A 22,323-nucleotide genomic window follows, 5' to 3' on the forward strand; every position below is an offset into this window, starting at 1 on the left:
TTCTCCTGATCACCTCCTGTATCCCCAGAGCCAAGTTTAGGAACTGGGATAAAGAAGAGTCACTGGTCCCTTACTTTTGGCTGCCAAAGACACACTGTAGTCAACATAAGGCTTTGCCTACAGTAGGGATCACCACTAGGTCTGGCTTCAGTTTCCTCTGCCATCGCTTTTTGCTTCATTTTTTTTCTTTTAAATTTTTCCTTATTTTGCCCTTGGATGACCCGAGCAGACCTACCTGCCAGTACCCCAGCAGCTGGTCCTTGCAGAGTTGGCCTGAGCTGAGTCTAAACCAGGCCCTCTGCCTTTGGCATGGCATTAGGCAGGCAGGCAGCTCCTCTGCCCCACTTGGCATCCTTCTCCCCTGACAACACCATCTATTTTTTCCTGTCTGTCCCCTGGATTCCACAGCTCAGCACAGAGCCTGCCTCATCCCACCCAATGCTGGCAGCAAGAGTGTCTTTCAGGATGAACATGGAAAACTAAGAAGGAAACCAAGACCTGAGCTTAGGTTTAGGAAGAGGATTTCACTTCAAAGAGAGGAGAAAGACCCAGTAATGCTAGCTGCATTTCAATGACCTCTTTATAGCAATTTTAATCTTTTTTCTGTAATTTTCTTATTTAACTGCATGCTTCCTGTTTACCTGCTGCAAACAATGTGAAGCACCATGGACACCTGTTTCCCGGCCAGCCCAGCAGGTCCCTGCAGGAGGACTTGAAATGCAATGCAGAACAGTGGCAAAACCCACCAAATAGCTGCACACCAGTCCCACAGACTTAGGGAGTTACAGTGCATGTGAAAAAGCTTGTGAAATTGCCCCAGATTCAGAAGCCTGGGTTTTGGCTTGTCAGAAAGTCAGTACTAGAGAATGGTGACCACAGGGTGGGCAGTTTCTTTCCTCCATAGCACATATATATATATGAGTCAGGACTGTCAATGGTTGATCCTGCTGCAGTGCCAGGGTTATGCCAAGCCTCTGATACATACTGGATGATATGTAATGTGGTTAACAAATGGCCTCAGTGAGTGAGCAGCACGTCTGGGCCAGATCCTGGGAAAATAGAACGAAGTACACTGCCATGCACTGTCCACATTTCCCCAGTTCAGACAAGTCCAATCCACTGCCCATGGGCCTTATGCAGCCCAACTTGCAGCAAAGAGTCGTGTGCTTTTTGGTTCATTGGCTGAACACAGTCCTGTAATCAGCAGAGAATATGCTGCCATGCTTCCTGTTTTGATAAAGGAATTTGAGAACAGGCTTCAAGATTGCTGGAAAAAAATCCTCATTTTTTGGTCTACTTGCAGCTCCATTTTCATTCAACATAAATACATTACCTGGAAATCTTCAAATGGAGTGCATAGAGTTGTGATCAGACACTCAACTCAAAAGTCTGACCAGGACTCTTTCATCAGCCTCATCTTGCCAGAGAAGAACATCCCTCCCTTCACAATCACACCTTATTCACATCATCACTTTTTGGCAGTATATACATTTGTGACCAACTGTTTTCAAGGATTATGCTTAGTAAAATTTCATCAAAAATATCTGATGAATACTCTGAGAGCTCACTAAGATCTGCAGGCACTGCTGGGGAACCAGGACTTGATGCATTAGCTTTGCAAAAACAGGGCCGCATATCCCACTAGTTCAGTGTTTTTGTTGCTCTTTCTTTTTTTTTTGTTTTGTTTGCTTTAATAAAAGACATGAAAGATTCAATGTTTCATTTCTTGTATACATAAACTATATATTTTATGAGGGCTGCTCTGAAAGTAACGCCTCCTGTTTAATAATATTGGCCCACGATGTCAGAAGTGGATATCAGTGGTATGGCAGCAGAGGCTAAACTTTCCCACCAGTATTTCATTACATGTTGTTGCCGTGTGATGGCATCAGAGGGGCAAATAGAATGGCATCTGACATGGAAGTGTGGATGACACAAAGGTGTGTCAACCTTGGATCAACTCAGCCAGTACAGATTTTTATGTGTGACATTCAGGTTCTTGTTCATCACTAGCAAAAGTGCATAGCTAATGACGGTGACTGCAAAATAGTTGCAAAATAGTGCTTTGTAGCTGAGAATCTGCTCTATCAAATATTCTTATTGTGCACATCTATCAGTTGTAGTTTCCACAGAAATAAATAGAAGGCGTTACTTTTGGAGCAACCTTTGTTTATGCAGCCTATAACAATTTCTCTTCACTCAGTGTGGCCCAGGCCCACTGAGTCCATGCCATGGAGTCCATGCCCCAGGTGCCTGAGTCCCCATGCCAGGTCAGATGTTCCCATGGTCCCACTGAGCAGAAGCTCCTGCTCTCAAATCCAGCCTGGGAGAATTGCCAAACTTCACCAAGGAGACTGCAAATGTGTGTCCAAGGATGCTCCCCATCTGGAAGCTTTTCAGATACTCTGTAAGAGAACTCAGAAAGGATTTTTTTTCTTTAGAGGAACCAAACATCACAGCATCTGTGCTATCTGCACCCTCCCACACTCCCCGTAATGCTGCACAGCTGCATTGCTCATGCTTTGTTCTGTGCTGTGGTGGGGTGCTGCTGCTAGTGCCAAATTCCCATGCAGTGATACATGCAGTTGGGAAGAGGCATTTAGAGAGTTGTAGTTTGCTGCTTTTCCTTCCCCACAACACCAGCAGAGGTATTTTCTACCCGCTCCCCCCTTCTCACTTTTCAAAGAGCAGCTTTTGTTCTGGAGAAGTGCTGCCTTGCACCTAGCATTCTAAACCCTGCAACAAATTATCTTAAAATGGCACCTCACATGTCTGCCTTGGAGCTGCTCTCCTATAGCAAAAGTGAAAAGGGATGGAGGTGCACATGTGGCAGAGAGTGATGCTGTTACACATCATTCTCCAGGACAAGGGGCATGGCCAGATGTTGCTGCCCTTTGCCAGGAAGGTCAGGTCGCTGCTGCTTGGGAAAACCCCCACGCACATAAAACACAGCTCTTTCCTCTCCACTGGCTGGCAAGTCTGCAGTCTCCACAGATTTTCATTTTCACTCCATTTTAAATTCTTCGCAGTTTTCTCTTTTACATCCTATTGCATCAAATTCCTCTTACTTTCAGTTTAAAGACATGTCCTATCGTACACTTCTGTGACACTTAGTTCATGCATTATCCTGATTCTTGCTGACCATATGCAGGTTTCTGTCTCCCTGTGGGGATCCTCAAACGTGAAAACCTTTGTTTTTCCGGGGCGGAAAGCTATATGTGCCCCTCTGCCATCCTCCTATTTCCTCTGCAGTTTTTCTGCAGTGTGTTTCGAACAGGGGAACACAGGTGAACATGCTAAGTGTGAGTTATATGTTTTAGCAAGCAGAGTCTCCGTTTCAGCATGCAGAATGACTGAGGTCTCCTTGGCAGCTATTCCACACACTCAGATCTAGAACCAACTACTATTTGTTCCCTCCATTCTGCAGCTCAGCTGCTCAAGGACAGGTTTATATGGAACAAGTCTCAGGAACATGTACAAGGAGTATCTTGGGCACAGTAAAAAGCAGCCGAACGGCCTGGCTGTCCGTTGCCTTTGCCACATTGCATCATTTCAACACAGTACAACTAAGAGGAGCCAGCAGGGAACTTTGTGCATCTCTCGTACCTCTGCCCCTGACATCTTGGGGCTCTTCTTCAGCTAAAGAGTTAAGAGAACCCAAAATTTCTAAACTATGAAATCTTGGATTGTTTCCTTACTGTCTCGACAGCACTCAGTTTGCCTGCTTAAATTACAGTTTGGCAATCAAGGTTGCACAAGTGTTGGTCCAGTGCCTAGAAATGATTTTATTTTAAGAGGATTGTGACCTACTGAGGTCTCTTGCACATTCCTTTCTGTCATTTTTTAGGATCAAAAATTGTGCCTCAAAACGCAACAGCAGAAAGAGTTTGATCTTTTTTCTCCTAAACTTTTAATCTGTTTAGCCAGGAAAACTTCATAATGTACAATTTTAAGCTGTCAAAATTTACAAAACAAAACAAAACAAAAAAAGATTTAAAGCTGATTATAATTCACAAATATCCCCAACAAAAACTGCATAATATCGATCCAACTGAAACCACAGGTCACTTTGCTGTTTTTTGGAAAGTGTGCAAAGAGCTAATTGTATAGTACAGTTAAATGTTAAAAGTTGTACCACATAAGCAGGTCTGCTGCTGCTATAAAAAATATCAAAGTATAAAATTATTTCTACAAAATTGGTCCATTGATTTTTGTTGCTTGTAGTAAAAAAGTAGACTTTAAGAACTTTCTCCTCAACAAACAACAATATTTTTAACCAACTACTGCAGGTATTATTTACACAGGATGAAACATAATTTAGCTAAATCAGAGAGCAATAAGAACTACTTATTCAGAGACATACATTTGAATGCATAGATACATTTCTGCTTGTGTTTTTGTTGCACAACATAGTTGTTGTACCACTGCAAGATGGAATGAATGCAGGTGTTTAACGACTGCTCTTTTTGACATAAAAAAGACACCTATGGACCACAACACAGCTACTGAGCTACTTACAACATCACACAGTTCTTTGCAGTTCTTTGCACCAACACATGATCTTTAGCACTCACTAACACGCAGGGGGAAAAGGGATGGCTCCTATACAAAATACTCAGTTTGGTCTGGTCAGCTGAGGAAAGGAGAGGGAAAATATTTTTTAGGGTATCCCCTTTGGCTCTGTCATCATCCCGGATGGCAACTGTGGTCCTGCTGTGGAGGGCTGCAGGGCTTTCAGCTGCATACACAAGCACAGGACGGGTCCTCACCACCCGGGCTCTTCTCTTGTCACTTAGTCCCACAGGTGTTGATGTTCTTCCCATCAGCTGCATCCTCCACCAGAGAGATATGGTAGTCAGTTGACAGTGTGAGGTGTGAGATGCAGCCCACAAGACCCCGCAGGTACTGCCTGTTGGTGTGCAGGGCTATTTCTTTCATGCCTCCTGCAGGAAAGAGGTGAATTTTAATGTATGTATTCTGTTTTTAAAACTAGCTTTGGACACTCAAAGGGGATAAACATAAGAGAGTGAACAAGGATTCTGATTATTGCAGAAACTGTAGCACTAGTAAGCTCTGAGTACACTTGGTGCCCAGGCTCCCAGTAACGCAGTGTTTTTCCCTTAATTATCTGCTGGTGTACTGCAGTGCCACCTTTGGTGCTTATCCCCTCTCCTACAGCAGTATCCCCTGGTGAGGCCTCCCCCCAGAAGCCAGACTGTAAAGGACCAAAGGCCAAGGCATGGAGTCTTTACCTTAAGGAAGATGGAGCTAGGATGCACTGACTTACAGCTGTCCTCACAAGCAGAAAAACACAGCTGTGTGCTAAACACAAATGATGATCACTCACCTACATAGAGATCTCCATTGATGTTTAGTTGCCTCATTTTTCCAGGTGATTTACCAGTCCTGGCTCCATAATCGTCCACAGTTACCTTGCCAGACTGCCCATCTCTGAAATGAAAAGCAAAGCAGCTCATGTATCCTGCTTACAACCAGGCAGGGGGAGCGGCAGCATCTCTCACATCCAGGGGGCCAGAACAACTCAGCATCTGAACTCAACATCTATCCACAAGGGGGTGGATTCTAGGTGCCCCACAGGCAGTACTGGGCTTCGGGATTATGTTTTCAATGGACATGCAATTATGGGGACACATTTCTGGGGGAAAAAAAAGATTGGAGAAGTTAATTGCACAGCTCAGGAGAAGGGGAGGATGGGCACATGCTGACAGGCATTTTAAAATCAGATATATAAAACCAAACTGTAGAAGCTTAGATAAGAAGAGGGGAAAATGATAACCTAAGATATTCTTAGAAGGCCCATTACATACTCAAAAGAATTCTTTCTTGCTTGAGCTCTTAGGCTGCTTCCATCTTACAGATGGTCAGTAACCTCACTGACAGAGGAGCCACCTGACAGGCCTTGCTCCTCACTTTGGTAACACGATGTACTAACATCAGCCTGTGACTTCCATGGAGCCAACATCTCATAAGGCGAGAGATGTGTGCTTTCCCTGCTGGGCCTGATGGCTTCCCATGAGGTAATGAGCTATAAATATGAGTTATATATACACTGTGAGATGTCTGCGCCTCCCTCAGATAGAAAAAGTAGGCATACATGGTCCATGCTCCAGACATTGTGCCAGCCCACAAAGTGCTCACTAGGGAATTTCAAAATGCAGACATGAAAGAGAGATGCAACTAACACATATGGCATGAACTGAAGAGAGAGCCTGTCACCACCACCGGGGAGCAGACTGCCTGAGGCTGTGCTGATCTCGGAGCTGGCACTGCCACCTCTCACACAAAGATCTCCATGTATGCCCTTCTGCTACAGCCAAACGGCTCACAACTTAGCTAGGAAGTGATGAGAGAGCACAGGGTGCAGTGGCTCACACACAGATGGCAGCTCCATAACAGGAGGCCCCCCAGGGCCTCTGTGGCGGCACGCAGCCACTCACCTAACAGCCTTGACCCGGTGCCATCGGCCATCGCTGAAGGAGCCATTCACCACTATGGAAGCAACGCCACTGCCTAAGTTGTAGCTGAAATGAAAAAAAGCAAAATGTAAAATGTTACTGCTTCCTTCACAAGGACTGGCTTCCTGCCATGATGACTGAACACCCATGCTCTGTGCCTCATGCATCTGCTCAGCTCCCAGAGCCTCCTTCCTTAGATTTTGGAGTGGGCCAGTAGCTTCCTTCAAACGCCAGGAGTGATGTACTTTTTTTGCAAAGTCAAGATCATAGACTAATATAAAAAATTTGCTCCTAACCTGTCTCAGACGAGAGAGGATACCAACACCACCAGCCCATGCAGCAAGGAGAGGGCTTCTGCAAGGCAGCTCCTCTGAGCACCAGGAGGCTGCAATTGTCAGTGATCTACTTTGGCCTAAGAGCAGAGATGAATGGGAGGATGCACACATGGCTGATAAACTATTACAGGGGCAAATAAAACATGCAGCCTATAGCAGGCTCATAAATCATCTGAATTGAAGGGAAGGTTGAGACCTGTCATGCTAGAAAGGGTGAAGCCTAATGATGTAAAGGCAGAGGTAATAATGAACTTCTCTGTTTCACTTGCAGCTCTGAGTATTTCTTTGCATTTGCTGCTAGTGAAATTATTCAGCAGACATTCCCATTATATTCACACTTAAAGCATGTGAATTTCTGAGCTCCAAACACCTAGGCCTATGTTCATGAATGGAGGTGATGATGCAGCACTGAGCTACTGGGTGTTCTGCTGCCTGAACAGTCTGACCCCCAGCTGCTGATTGATGGCCTTCTGCCTGTACTGAGATAGGGAGGTAAAGCCAACATCATTAAATATTCAGATAAGATTGATCCTGGAATGAAGTTCAAGGCAAGAGTTAAGCACTTGAGAAAAGAATATTATGTCTAGCACTGCCCAGAGCAAAGCAGTCAACCTAAATTTGACTACTCACAAAGTCTTGAGTGTGTCTCAAGCATCTCCTCTCATCCTGCAGGCAGAGGAGGAGCGCTGCAGGAAGATACAGCTGTTGCTAAGCTCAGCTTTATATTTCAGTGTTATACTCTTAAGTTACAAAACAAGATTTATCCCTAATGAACAGGGATTCTCTGAAACAGAGATATAACCTACAGAAACACAGATGAACAGAGAGAGTTTACTGCACTGAACAGGAAACCCACTCCTTTTGGGTGGGAAAAAAAAAAGGTTGTTTGAATTTCAAACGAGAACACAGATACCTAACATTGTGCTCTCTGACCAAATGAAGCCTAGGATTTTCTTCTGACCTAATCTGTCAAAAGCTGCTCTTTTCAAGAGTAGCATGAGGCTTACTTGCTGTGAAAGATGATACATTTTTTATACATTTGTCCTCTCGTCATCTCCACTGCTCACTTTAATTATGCAGTGATGATTTGCATGAATTTCAATCCAGAATCTTAATTTTAATCGTTCCTAAATGTGTAAGTACCGTTGTCTCAGTAAAACAAAACAAAAGAAAACATAACAATATCTTCAGTCTAAAACCTTTGTGTTTCTTTACGCTGTGCTGAGAAAACAGGCATAACAGATTGGCCACTTACTAACCAGCATCTTGGAAAGACAGGCTCTCCCAAAGACATAAAATGCACCACTTCTGCAGATCCAATTCCTAATTTATTAAACAATGAGGTAGCTAAGAGTTATTAAATCGTTAATCATAGGAAACCACAAGATAATATCCTTAAATAAATTAATTTAAATAGAAATACGCATCTTTGTTTGTGTATCTGTGATTGTGAAAAACAATCAGGGAAGTCACGTAAAAGGTAGTTCCAAATTAGGTTAAATGTCATTTAATCAACAGTCATTCATAATAATCCATAATAACAATGGAATTTGTAGTTTTCTGTTTCAGTATTTGTCTTACACAACCTTAAAGTGGGTCATGTGGAAAGATACAGCTTTCAAAAGCAGGAGTCACAAAAAGCACCATGCACAAACTTGCACTGAGTCTGCCTAAGTGACTGCAGGGGAGAAAGTAATTCTGAAGAGCCAGCAGACATCTTCAGTCATTTCCCAGTTCTCCCTGGTTTCATTTTTTTTGATGATAATATTACTCAGCTCTTAAACAAGTGGTTTTGTTGGTAGTGGCAGTTACAAAGCGTCTGATGAAGACTGAGCCAACTGTGAGCACAGGCACTAGCAAGGGTTTGTTTCTTTGACCTGTTTTGTTTGCAAGCCCTACTCCTTTCTACTTAATTGAAATAGCAAATACTTCAATAGACATGAGGGGGGAGTTACATTACTCTTACCACACAGGATGACTTTCAACAAAATCACACTTAAAATGTGATGCTCTAAGAATGGGTAGGAAAAGAGGAAGAATGACTGTTGTGAAGTTGGCCTAGACGAGAACTGGATCTATCTTTGAACAAACCTTGAAGTCTGAATTGTCCCACAATGTATCAAAGGACAAGTGCACTGTTCCTTGCAGTGGAGATTCCTTTGTGCATGAAGTGCGTTGTCTGCCAAAAAAAAAAAAAGGAAGTGATAGTTTACCTGAATATTAATGCTCCTTCTTGAAGGCCAAGAGAAACGAAATCACTATTAGGTCGCATAGGACTGTCTCCCCTCCACATCAAAAGACCTTCCTTCATGGTGGTTTTAAATCTCATGAAAACATTTGTTCTTGATCCTGATACCCTGTTTAATGTAAAATAAGAAAATAATAGTAAACATTGAACTAGTACAGTCCTCTTTCAAACAGACCTAAAAGACAATACAGTATTCCTTCTTTACTGATCTTTCTCATTTCTGTTTAGTAACTTGCCCACGTAGTGATTTATGAGACACCATGGTTCACACAGGCCTGTTTCCAACATTTTGGGGTGAAGGAGTTGAGCTCGGCTCTCCAGAATCCCAAACACTGGCTTATACTACACAAAGAAGAGAAAATACTTTCTGTCCCCATCTCATGTGAGATGCACTCTAACAAGCAGACTTTGAGAAGGTCTAATAAGTTTACTGCACTGGTAGGTGAGAGGTACTGAGCTGCAAGTGAGAATATTTGGGAAGCCTTCCCCCAGCCAATGGCTCAAATACAGGCAAGTATTTGCTGGAATAAATTCTGCAGCCTGAGCATCTTTTAGGGTAGAGAACAGGAAAAAAAAAAAAAAGAAAAAAAAAAGAAAAAAAAAAAAGAAAAAAAAGAGGAAGTTTAAGGATCTAAATTTGATCTAGAGTAAGAATTTAAATCCTTAGTCTGTGGATGCGGGATCTTTATTATATGTCTGCTCTCTGTTTTTGGAAAGTAAAACCAGCCCTTCTCCATGTAAGACATTTGCCATAAATATCACTTCTTTGAAGTTTGCAAGATAATTAGCATGCTTAGCTGTTATAGCAATTTGATTCATAAGCATATTAATAGAAAATATATTTTTTCCAAAAATTTAGAAATTGAGAAATGTAGCTTAAAATGCTTAGATAAATAACAACCTCCCACATGAGTATTCCAATATTATAATAGTAAACAACCAGTATTATCACTTATGGTCACAGGAGATACATTACCTTTTCAGGATGTCTGGATTATCATATATGAGGTAACTACGACCAATGAATTGTGGGATTTCAATTGCTTCTGTAATGGCTGAAAAGTATTAAAAATATGATGCATGTTAGCAGACAAAAGGAAGGAACAAGAGACTGTTTTGTTGACTTACTCTCACACTAACAGGTGGCCCAGAACCCAGTTGAACTTGTTCATACTGGCTTCCAAAAAGGCACTGCTAGTTTCTATGTAAATGCAAGGGTAGTAGCTGAGGCAGGTCAAACTACTGACTTCATGCCAAGGGCCTGATGTATTACTCCACCATAAACATCACTGCAGGAAAAGATGAAGTACTGGGAAAATGTAGTTTTTTTTCACTCCCTGTTACGACATTCCTTGATTCTCACTGGTGGCCCTAGCACCTCTAACAGCACCACAGAAAAAGGATAGCTCTGGGAGGACATCCAAGCTGCCTTTCATCATTTTATGCCTCCGGAAAGCAAACGACACTATTCCAAAGGCTGTTGACAGAATGTACAAAGCCTCTCAACCAATGCAATCAGCATGCACGGCAGTGCCATCCAGGAGGGTGAGTATGTGTTGCTCACTGATGCTTCCACAACACCTCACCAAGGACAGCCCCTAGCACAGCTGTGTTGTGCAGTCCCAGTCCTTGCTGCAAGGTCAGCACACACCATAACCAGCGCTGGAAATGGAGCTTCCCATTGGGAAAACTTTGATTTATGATGCAAATCCTTAAACATCCATGACACAGAGTGGGTGGCAAGGTGAGCACTGCCTTGAGCAGACTTTATTTTGAGTGAGCAGCCTATAGCTAGCTGCTGAGCTCTCATCACTGCCTGTTGCATAAATGTAAACCAATTTCGTAAAATCAATGAAATAGCTAACTTCATCCTATTTTCCTCTTGAGAACTAATCCCCTCAATCCATTCCTAATCCCATCCATATAAATTGCACACTTTTCAGAGCATGGGTGCACACTCTCTTTGTACAATACTGAGTCTAGCTGGGCTTTAAGAGCTCACTGAGACACAGATACAAAGCAACAGCTGTAGTCTGGCAGCCAACAACAGCAATACAAAATTGAGCTCTTGGTGCAAAGGGTGAGAATTTTAGGTAGTGACAAATGTCTGTTTCCATCCATAGCGAAATCACGAAAGCTGCCTAATGTGTCTAAAGAAACCACTACACCCTGCAGCTTGCCAGAGCTGTTGGAAGACTGTGAGAAATGTATTATGCAGAGTCAGATGCTGCCCACTGGGTCTGCTGCTTTCTGCATTGGGCAGCCTCTGACCATGCTGGAAGTGTGCAAAGAGTTTCAGGACCCTTCTCCCTCTACCATGTGCTGTGCTGATCCTACCACCTTGCTGCTTCTGCCTTCAGCAGGGGAAGGGTCTAGTGCCATGCACAGCCCTTGTTCTCGATCTCACTCTGATTTCATCTACAGAGTAAAGCCTCGTGGATGTTTATCTCTCCTTGCTCTTCAGTATGCTCTTAACCTGTTGCACAGTATGTAACTGCAGAAAACCATGTGAAGTTAAGCAGTACTTCGATACATGCAAGATCTTTGCAAATGGAAGAGAATAGGATGAGCAAGATGTCATCACAAACACCTTCACTCCCTGCTCATCACTGTGCTGTTGGTTGGCACTGAAGCTCTCAAGCAGGAGTGAAGTCTGAACAACTACAGCACAGCATGAGGAAGCACCTAGCACTGTGAAGTACCTGCCTCTGCTGCTTTGCAAATGCATGGAACAGCTCTGCAGCCACCACACTGTGGTCGGCAGGTGCTCTGGATGCAGTTTCAAATGTCAGCAGGACAAGGCTGAAGGAAGTACAGTATAATGCTAGAAAATGTTTTGGCTTATTGACAGAAAATTGCCAGACTTAATGGGAATCCAGCATTCAGCTTGCTAAAGCAGACACAGGCACATAATGACAGAGCAGTTTTCATATCATTTGCAGTACTTACTGTTGAGGCAGTAATTTCCACACTCTGCAGTGAGTCAGCAAAAAAACAAAACAAGAACATTCTGGTTTTATTTTTCTATGGCATAATTTTCTCCCATTCAATGGCCATCTACTTTCATGCCCACCTTTCATGCACATACACAATCCCCACTTCCCTTTTACATATGCAAGTATAATCATCTATGAAGGCAGCACACATGAATATTTTACCTGAACTATACATATTTGCCATCCCAAAACATATAAAGATGCAGTTAGATAGGACAAGCACCAAATTTCTCTGCTGTTTTCAAGTATTAGCAACTCACCATGGCTTATGCACGGATCAGCTCTACACTGGGCATAGTGACAATTCACTGTTCTCTTCCATCTTACAAGTACAAATATCTTTAAGATTTATCACAGCTTGGACAGAAAATATAAATCACAATAATATCCCAGTAATGCTCTATCGAATTCTCAGTCAATGATCCACTACAGCATCTAACTCGTATTTCATATCAAAATCATTTGAGTTTTTTGAAGTATGTATATAACTTTGGAGAAGGAGGCACAGTACCACACAAGCACTTTGTTTTTTCAGTGCCTGGGTTACAGCAGGCAGGATAGAGTCTGCATTGCCAGCCTTTCTTGCAGGGGCTGAGTGCACTAACCAAAGCCCTGTGCTGAAGTAGTGGTGTCCATGCACATGCATGCTGCTTTAGCTTTGTCTACAGCCTACTGACAAGATACTAGAAATGGTAATTCTGAGAAATTTACACTGAGTTCATAAGGGTTGCTCTGGATAGAGGTGCAGGAAGAGGGCTTTCTGCACTCTCTGCACATCCATAACAGGCAGTCACATCCCACATCCCCCAGCTGCAAGCCATTCTCTTGCCTTAGCTCACTCTGGAGACCCGGGATTGCTGCAGATACCATCTTGATGCCAGCACTCGGCAAAATCACAATTCTTCCTCCTCCCCACTGAGAAGCTGGGATAAATGACGCTGCTCCTGCTATTAGCTAGACCGCAATAACGTAAGCGAAGGGGTTTCTTGCATTGTTTTTTAATAAATGTTTTTGTTCTAAAACATTGTCTTTCTGTGGAAGAAAAGGTCAAGCTATTCATCAGGATTTAACCAAAGCAGCTATTTTTTACTTTGATGTTTATGCCTGTGATAAATGAAAGAGCGGGTGAAGAAAATAATGTCACTCAGCTCTTTCTAGTTTGCTGTTATACAGGAAAAGTATTTCCTTAGGGATTTTTCAAGACCAAGCCTGATGGAAGGGAAATACCTCCACCTAGTGGAATCACACGTATTCCTTTATTCAAGGTTTTTCATGCAATGTGGACGTTTTCCTGAGTCTGAGAAGTGAAATATTGCAGCAGCTCTAAGGAAAGAAAAACTACATGTGCCTAGGCAGGCTTTCCTCCTTGGTGGTCTCCACTGCTATACGAAGGCAGGATTTGTGCAGATGTTGAAACTGCTGAGAAGTAATGTCTATAAAAGGATTAGTCTTTTCTGTATATGAGAGCAGAGTTTGTTGTTAGTACCAGGGAGGATTAAATTACAAGGGTTATTCATCCTCGTGCTTCAGAATGTAAAATAATCCCTGGCTGAAGGACGTTGGCAGGAATTGCCCCTTTATATGGTCTGTGTAACCAGGGAGGTGGGAGGTATATGAAGTGTTCAATGCTGAGCACTGCAAGCAATCTGATAGCGGGCTGCTGTCTATGAATTATTGCTCCTTGCTGGGATAACAATTATGATGTTCCCAAATAACAAAATGAATTCTTCCCTGGGTACACAGAACGTGCATGAATGCAAAGGGGGCCCTGTCCTCCAGGATTTCTATTTCAAGAAATGTGTGCAACAATTGTAGGTGTTAAATCTCTCCCTATTTTTGCAAACAATTCTAGACTGAGATGCAGCCATCATTACCTTTCTGGCAATGCTGTCCATCAAATCCCAGGGGACAGTCACATTCATAGCTGTCCTTCTTGGGAACACAGCTGCCTCCATTTGCACATGGAGAGCCCACACAGGGGTGGGCAGCATTTACTAGGTTGACTCCAAAAGTGAAATCCTGTTTCACATCAATTGTTCGGTCATTCAAGATAATCTAGAGGTTAAAAAGAAAGAAATAGAGGAAGAAAAAAATGCTTATTAAAGTCTTAAAGGCTTTTCATGTTGCAGTGCTAATCAGAAGACTTCTCTATAAGACTTCAGAGAAAGGTAATCCTTGAAATATGGCCAACAATCTGTTCCTTGGGATCAAAGTGTTTTCCAGGAACTGGTCCAACAAATTCTGTTGCTCACTTTGACCTGTTGAAGATAAATTTTTTTTTGTGTTACGTGGCAGAGAACTAGGCAACCCCTATATGGAGAGAAGCAGTGTGAGATTTACTGATCTGTTCTCCGAATACTGAGCCATGAACTATGACTGGAAAATCAGATGAGCACTGCTGAGGAAAAGTGTCTCTGAGATCAGGAATCCCCCAAAAGACTAGTGTTGACAACAGGAACACTAAGTAGAAGTTTGTTTTTCATGTTTTTTACTGCTTTCTAGCAAATCTTGCTGGAAAGAAGCTTGAGTTAAGAACAGATGAAAAACACAATGACTTAACAAAACAGTCTGTGTACAAACCAAGAAGAATTGTTAAATGCTGGGATTGTGTCAGTAACATATGTTCTCCAATAAAACTGACATTTATATAATTTCAGCTGACACCACAGATTACATCTGTGCATTCAGCTCCTGATCTCAGCTACATCAAGATATGAAGTCTATTTCTACAAACAAGATCAGAAGTGAGAATTTTAACTGTTAACTCAAATCACAATTAACTCAGACAATATATCTTAGGAGGTTTATTTGGGGAGGAGGAATTGCATGAAGACCTTATCCTCTGAGACAGCGCTAAACAACTTCAACAGTAGTCCTGTCATGAATATCAACCAGCGTAGAGCCCATTACCCTTCCAGCTTCTTTAACTTCCAGCTACATTGTGCCAGCATTTAACACGCTCCCACTCCTAAAATGTGCATGTTTATCTGCTAATCTGCATTTAGATTGTCTTCAGTTTTCAGTCCTTGTTTCACACTGTGCCTTTTCCTGCATCATTTGAAAGAAATCTCATACTCGTACAGAAATTAGCAAATCACAACAAAGTCAATTCCTCAGCCTTAGCTGAGGCCCCTAAGTAGACTGAAATCTTAGGCCTTCCTGTACCTGACCTATTTCTAGTGCTTAGGGATGTTTGCAGCTTTATTTCTATTCCATTCTTCAAAATTCTGCTATGTGTGAACACAGCTAGTCTCCAGTGCCTGAGAAGCTGACAGTATTCTTCCCTGACTTCCAATCTATGGTCTTACCTACACCAGAAAAATAACATTTCTAAAACATCAGTGCCTCTGTACTCTAGGGTACAGTCCCCCACCATGCAAGTGTGACCTATGTTCTTTGTTCCCTACCTGGTTGTTCAAATCACACAATGTTTGACAATTCACTTTTCCAAACATCTTGGTGTGACTGACCTGTTCTCACCACTATTACTGATTCCTTCAGTTCTCTTGTATTTCATGTTTTCCACTAAATAACTGACACAGATACTGAAAAATGGTAGATCTTGATCGTTGGATGAAACCATTAACCATTGAAATTATCTTTCTGTCCTTGATTAATTATTATGACATGCATTATCAGGGCTTTATATTTGTTAATTAAAGTTGATGCAAATATTTACTCATTTTAAATTCTGAGAATTCAAGGCCAATTTTTGGGCATTATCTAATTTATTTTATGTATTTTTAAGCTAGGTCACATATTAATTCAACTTGAAATCCCGTTTAAGTACTTATTCAGAATGTTTTATTAATATGTATCTCTTTTCCAGAAGAGGATTACACCTATGCAAATGTAGAATGTCATGCACAGAGTTTGCCAATAATGAAAAAGATATTCCCCATGGGAGTTGGACTCAATTATCTCCAGAGGTCCCTTCTGATCCCTGCAATTCTGTGATTCATACACCCCATATAAAAGCGTATGAAGGGAAAGAAGAGGGGAGAGCAACTGTTGGGTGGTATAACATTATTCTAGCTGATCTGGAAGCCACTTAAATTTGCATCTATTTGCACATTATTGTACTGGTTCTACCATGTGTTCAGCATCTCAGTGTGCATTCCTTGAAGTATCTGAAGATCTTTCTTCTATTTATTTACATATGTACGTAATGTTAAAGAGCACTTCCAGGACTCTAATCTAGAAAGAGGATTATGCATCTATCTCTACTTTCTCTTGCATGGCTTTTGCTCTCTCTTTAGTGCAAAACTTACTAGGAAAACACCAGTTGTTCAAGTTAGAAAGAATTTCCATTGTGAAATATGCATTTAATCATTTCATGTTGCGCTCCAGAGGTGATTATTTTGGATGCTGTCAGTACTATAAGGTCAAGTTTACACCTAAAGAGTCCACTGGATGTGAAACATGGCGAGATGGAAATAAATGACTTTAGCAGGGTACTCTGGCAAATACCTTTTGAATGCTCCCAGTGAAGGGTCTAAGGATCCCAGAGTTCTTCTTCACCGTATCATAACTGGGGACTCCACCAAGAAATATCTCGGAGCTGCATTTAATCTGTGTGAAAGCCCCCTGCAAGAAACACAGGAATAGCATTTTATCAGAGTAGCTGGAACAATGCTTGTTTCTTTGGTTTGGCTTACATTAGATGTTATAGCTTATTTAATGTCACATTACTTCTATTAACTTCGTATCTTCATGCAATTCCGTCAAGAAAGCTACCACAGGACACTCCTTAATGCCCACACTTTATCCTCATTGAGCTAGCTGAAAAACCTCCCACATTTCAAAATGAGAAAACTGTAGGAAGAGTCAAAAGAGCTTTGAAGCAATACCAAGTTTCTTTTCTCCTTATTTACTTATTCAGCTCACATTCTGACTGCTGACTGCACATATAACTATCCGCAATGGGTTGAGATACATAGAACCCAAATGAGGCTTGTGAAGCTAAAATCAAGGCAAGGTCTGTGCAACAGAGACTCAATCAACTTTTCCAACAACTGGGAAGTAAGTCCATAGCAAAATGAAAGAAAAGTGGGTTTGAATTAGTTACTAAAAGTATTTGCTCAGGATACCTGATGGATTATCAGTTTCTTAGTGTGAATCATTTACCAGGTAAAGACAGGACAACTATGCAATGCCATGTGCATATGCAAATGCAGCTCCCAGCCAACCTCTTTCTGCAGCTACACTGCAGCACTTACAGGAAAAAATGAATGTTCACCTTGACCCATGTTCTAAAGGAATCTCAGCTGTGCTTGAACATTTTCCTACTCAAGCAGCTTCTTAAGAGACAACTGGAATTTCAACTGATTTACACATTTCAAGAAAACTCTTTCCTTTAAGTGGTTTCCTCATTTGCATAACAAAGGAAGGAAGGAAGGAAGGAAGGAAGGAAGGAAGGAAGGAAGGAAGGAAGGAAGGAAGGAAGGAAGGAAGGAAGGAAGGAAGGAAGGAAGGAAGGAAGAAGGGAAAAAAGAAAGAAAGAAAGAAAGAAAGAAAGAAAGAAAGAAAGAAAGAAAGAAAGAAAGAAAGAAAGAAAGAAAGAAAGAAAGAAAGAAAGAAAGAAAGAAAGGAAGGAAGGAAGGAAGGAAGGAAGGAAGGAAGGAAGGAAGGAAGGAAGGAAGGAAGGAAGGAAGGAAGGAAGGAAGGAAGGAAGAAGGAAAGAAAGAAGGAAAGAAGGAAAGAAAGAAAGAAAGAAAGAAAGAAGGAAGGAAGGAAGGAAGGAAGGAAGGAAGGAAGGAAGGAAGGAAGGAAGGAAGGAAGGAAGGAAGGAAGAAAGAAAGAAGGAAAGAAGGAAAGAAGGAAAGAAGGAAAGAAGGAAAGAAGGAAAGAAAGAAAGAAAGAAAGAAAGAAAGAAAGAAAGAAAGAAAGAAAGAAAGAAAGAAAGAAAGAAAGAAAGAAAGAAAGAAAGAAAGGAAGGAAGGAAGGAAGGAAGGAAGGAAGGAAGGAAGGAAGGAAGGAAGGAAGGAAGGAAGGAAGGAAGAAAGAAAGAAGGAAAGAAAGAAGGAAAGAAAGAAAGAAAGAAAGAAAGAAAGAAAGAAAGAAAGAAAGAAAGAAAGAAAGAAAGAAAGAAAGAAAGAAAGAAAGAAAGAAAGAAAGAAAGAAAGAAAGAAAGAAAGAAGGAAGGAAAGAAAGTAGATTCTTCTGCTAATAGAATTTAGAATCAGGTTTTATGGCCAGACTTTTCATCAGGAAAGTATAAAAGACATTTTATAATAAAAGACAGCTCTAGTTTCAGGTAGTTGGGATAAAGAAGTACATCTGTATGTACATTCAAGTGAAATACCCTCCTTGGCTTCTTGCAAGCATGATTTCACCTTATTAAAACTCACTATGATTTTTCAGTGATGGAAGAATAAAACGTGAATTGTCACCTCTGTGAGTGGGGCATGCCTTACTCTGCCATCAAAGTTGCTTTTGCAAGGATAAGACAAAGAAACAATTTTCTTTTTACTTACCTATCCAACACAATATTCAGAGAGTTAAAAACAGGACTTTGTGCACAGATTTTTCATTTCACCCTTCTCCAGGTACTGCATCTCATGGTGTACAGTTTCATGGTGCAACAGACTCAGCCAGAACAATTAAGTACCAAGAAAAGAACTTAAAGAACTTGAATGTACTCCCAGAAATGTGAGTCCAGCTGCACGGTGTTAGCAGACAAGGCCGTGGTTTCATCTGCCTTTATAGAATTCTTGTACTTAGAGGGAAGACAATGTTACATAAGGAAATGTGTCCCTAAAGTGTACTTTTGTCAGCTTTTAAGAGCTTTGACAGCAGCCTGTTGGCTTATCATGTGATTATTCTATAAACCAACAGCTGTATTCATATATATACTCACATATATATTAATGACTCTTAGATCATACGCTCACCTCTGCCATGCCTTCTACTGGCTTTTGTTTGTCCACTTGCAGGATACCATTCTTCGCAGTGCGAGATACTCGCAGCTCATGCCACTGACCCAGACTGACAGGTTCTTCACTCCTATTTTAAAAGGAAGAAAGAGTTAAGTGTTTTATACTTTTGTCCTTCTGATATTTTCAAATAACTGCTATGTTAAAAGTCAATCTCCCTTGGGATTATTTTCTTAAAAAAATAATAATCCATCAAGTTTCCCTTTAGCTACAAGGAAGAAACACAATGTCTGAGCCTTACCACTAAAGAAAATAAGATTGTGTTCCTACCACAAACAACTATCTCTTTACTCTTGTTTATAAAAGAAACATCTAAATAATCAGAATTCACTTCATCCAGCTCCGAATTACTTTTTATGCTCAGTCATTTGTAAAGTGTAAAGGAAATTTTTTGGCTCAGTTATACATTCTTATTTCATGATGACATAAGCCTGGAGATAAAATTTCCCATTTAATGTTCATTTTAGCCCCACATCCTCCCTTCTTTTTTAAAACAGAAGTGCTTTGTACTGGCTTATCAGCTCTATTTATGCATCTTGTTCCAGTGACATCCACATACACACACAAGAAGCCTGTCCATTAAGGGGAAGTAACTAAAATATGATCCTAATGATGTGATGAAATCCTGGCAGGAACAATAATCCCCAGTTGTGTAAAGCATTCACCAGTCTCAAAGCAAGTCTTTGAAGACTGTTCTTAGAATATTGATTGGTTCAATTCTAATTTGAATAGCAGAGTATTTAATGGTCAAAAATGTTTTCCCCTTCACAAGTTCTACAAAATTTGCCATTTAGTATAATAGTTAAAACATTTCATGTCTAAATGATAATTTGCAGCCATTCACCCAGGAGTGACAAAACCTGGGTTTGATACACCAGTCAAGCTGAAAATATTAGAAACGGTGTTATTTGGGATACTTCAGCACTTTCTAGCTTTTTCTTTATGAGAAAGTATAAATAAATATGAAATTGCTTCAGTTAAAATAATGTCTTATGTTTTCAGATTGATTTAAATGCTGATTTAAAAAAGATGCATTGATTTCAAAATGTGCAAATACAAGCTCCTTTCCTTTTTTATTTCTGAATAATTTGAAATATTTTCATTGTATTTATGTTGCTCCTTCACATTTCTTCAAAGTTTGTATCTGCCTCTATTTGGAAGATACTAACAATTACTTTGACAGTTGTTTCAGAGAACCTGAAAAAACACATATCACTGAACAATGCTATTTGCCTTTTCCTCTTTTTTTGTGTGGTAACATTTAGTGTTTAATTACTTGGGGTAAATTAATAGGTAACAGCATTTCATCACCTTAGTATATAAATATTTAATAAGAAACCAATGGGTTTGGTAAGTGCCACTACACTAGTAAGTGCCACTACATATATTTTATCTCCTCTACTGATAATTTTAGGGTCATGCTAATCCATCTGCTTTGCTAGATTCAATTACAATTAGGGATGAGTGAGCCTTGCAGTGTTGTCACCTGAGATTCCCAAGCTACACTCGTGACTCCAAAACAAAGAACACAACAACACTATTTGATAGAGAAAATTCACAGCTACAAAATGCTATTTTAACACATAATCACCATCATTACCTATGTATTTTCACCAGCAATGAATAAGAGCGTACATGACGTGCTTGTAAAATTGTAAATGGTTGTCTAGAACACGGCTTGCCTTTCGCATCACTGTCCCACTGCTGAAATGCACCACGCATCACCTCACTGTACTCGAAGCCACTGTTTGATCCCCAGAAATATACAGCAAGCGTCAATGTGTGCCATCCAGTGACACACCTTTGCTTCATACATGCTCCCATGTCAGATGCCATTTTGTCAGACTGCCTTTCTGCTGCCATCTGTCACACAGCAACAACATGAAACAGGATATTGGGAAGGTTCAGCCTCTACTGCCGTACCACCAAGATCCGGCTCTGATATTGTGAACCAACATCATAAAATAGGAGGCATCATTTTTGGAGCTGCCCTCATATTTCTTGGATTCACGGGGTTTTTGAAAGCTATGAATTTGGTAGTGCTTCCTTCCAGTACTGGAACTTCTGATTCTCTGTGTGCTGATGGGCCAATGATTACTTTTTCCAGGGCAAACTGGACCTTAGAAAATACTCCATATAATAAAATTCTTGATCCTGCAATACGTGGTCATGGGATACAGCAAGTTCTTACATACTGGTAAATAACTTCTTGGTTTTGCCTTCACTTGTCCACTCAGCAGCCCTTCTTCTTCCTGAGCACCTTGTACACACTATGCTTCTTCCAACTTAGCTCATTGGTGACAAAACCCAAGCCTACTGCTGCATCTGACTCACTGAAATAAGTTTTCCACATCCTTAATTACAAATACACTGTATCTGTGTTCCAGTCATATTCTAATATTTAACAGCCTGGTCATGTGGAAGAGATAGGATGACCAGAACTGTATCCCCATAAAAGTTAGGACAAAAGATAGGTGAGAAGTATTATGGTGAAGAGTGAAGCAGACTTTTAAGCTGGTATTGCATAAACAGGCATGCATATTTCATTTAAGAACTGATATAACTGATGACAGGGTGCAAGTTGCCCATGTTACCAAGAGGATGTAAAATGGAGACAGGGCTGAGCACTGTCTCAGTCCATGAAGACATGACTGGAGTAGGCAGCAGAGTACAGGTTAATTATACCCAGATAACAGCAACCTGATGTGCGTCAGCCAGGGCAAGTTCACTGTAATACCTGGAGTTAAGTGGTCAGTGCCTGAGCTGAAAATTAACTACCCCACCTGAAGCTTGTGTACTTGGGCAGAGGAAGGGAGGGAGCAAGAAGTCACAGCACCAGAAATGAAGTTAATGCCATGTGAAGATGGTAATCAGTTGCATATAAGAGGAACTAGGATCCATGGGTTTTGAATCACATCTAAAGGTTAAAAAGAATTGCTCTGTGCACCAGAGCTATGCTTCCTTAAACATAAATTTGTTGAACTGATGATGCACAGTCAACCTTAAACTTGTCCTTTCTTTGCCTGACCATGTAATTAACACAACATGCATTGAAAACAAGTGTAACTAAGTATAATTTAACAGCTTCTCTAAGGTGTGGAGCAATTCTGGCAACCTTCCATGTTGGCAGCCTCAAAAATCTCCCCCCATTACCCATCAGTCACACCAGACTCATTCCTACTTCACTCAACTCAGTGTTAATTGTTGTGCTGCTCTCTCTTGTGCTTTCCAATAGAAAGGGGCAGTTTCCAACCTTAGGCACAAGCTTGTGGCCCTCAGCACATTTTACAAGCCCCATACATCTTGGCTGAACTTTAATCCAAGATGTTCTGC

General features: G+C 41.1%; 1 protein-coding gene across 3 annotated transcripts in view; it reads right to left on the reverse strand.

The window, feature by feature from the left end:
- Nucleotides 1-3,752: 3,752 nt before the first annotated feature.
- The window catches only part of EGFLAM (EGF like, fibronectin type III and laminin G domains), a 71,127-nt gene continuing 52,556 nt past the window's right edge, over nucleotides 3,753-22,323 (reverse strand). The window contains exons 16-24 of one of the 3 annotated variants that reach the window (XM_090132385.1): nucleotides 18,949-19,060; nucleotides 16,526-16,642; nucleotides 13,930-14,110; nucleotides 12,009-12,032; nucleotides 10,036-10,114; nucleotides 9,025-9,168; nucleotides 6,459-6,542; nucleotides 5,348-5,451; nucleotides 3,753-4,943 (exon numbers count right to left, since the gene is read on the reverse strand). In XM_090132385.1, coding sequence (XP_089988511.1) covers nucleotides 4,789-4,943; nucleotides 5,348-5,451; nucleotides 6,459-6,542; nucleotides 9,025-9,168; nucleotides 10,036-10,114; nucleotides 12,009-12,032; nucleotides 13,930-14,110; nucleotides 16,526-16,642; nucleotides 18,949-19,060 — 1,000 coding nt within the window. In that variant the 3' untranslated portion in view covers nucleotides 3,753-4,788. The remainder of the gene's footprint in view (nucleotides 4,944-5,347; nucleotides 5,452-6,458; nucleotides 6,543-9,024; nucleotides 9,169-10,035; nucleotides 10,115-12,008; nucleotides 12,033-13,929; nucleotides 14,111-16,525; nucleotides 16,643-18,948; nucleotides 19,061-22,323) is intronic. The other 2 variants (XM_031594533.2, XM_090132387.1) reach the window with 2 other exon arrangements.

Source organism: Phasianus colchicus, chromosome Z (assembly GCF_987193195.1).
Source record: "Phasianus colchicus chromosome Z, bPhaCol1.hap1.1, whole genome shotgun sequence".
In the NCBI taxonomy this organism is placed as follows: Eukaryota; Metazoa; Chordata; class Aves; order Galliformes; family Phasianidae; genus Phasianus; species Phasianus colchicus.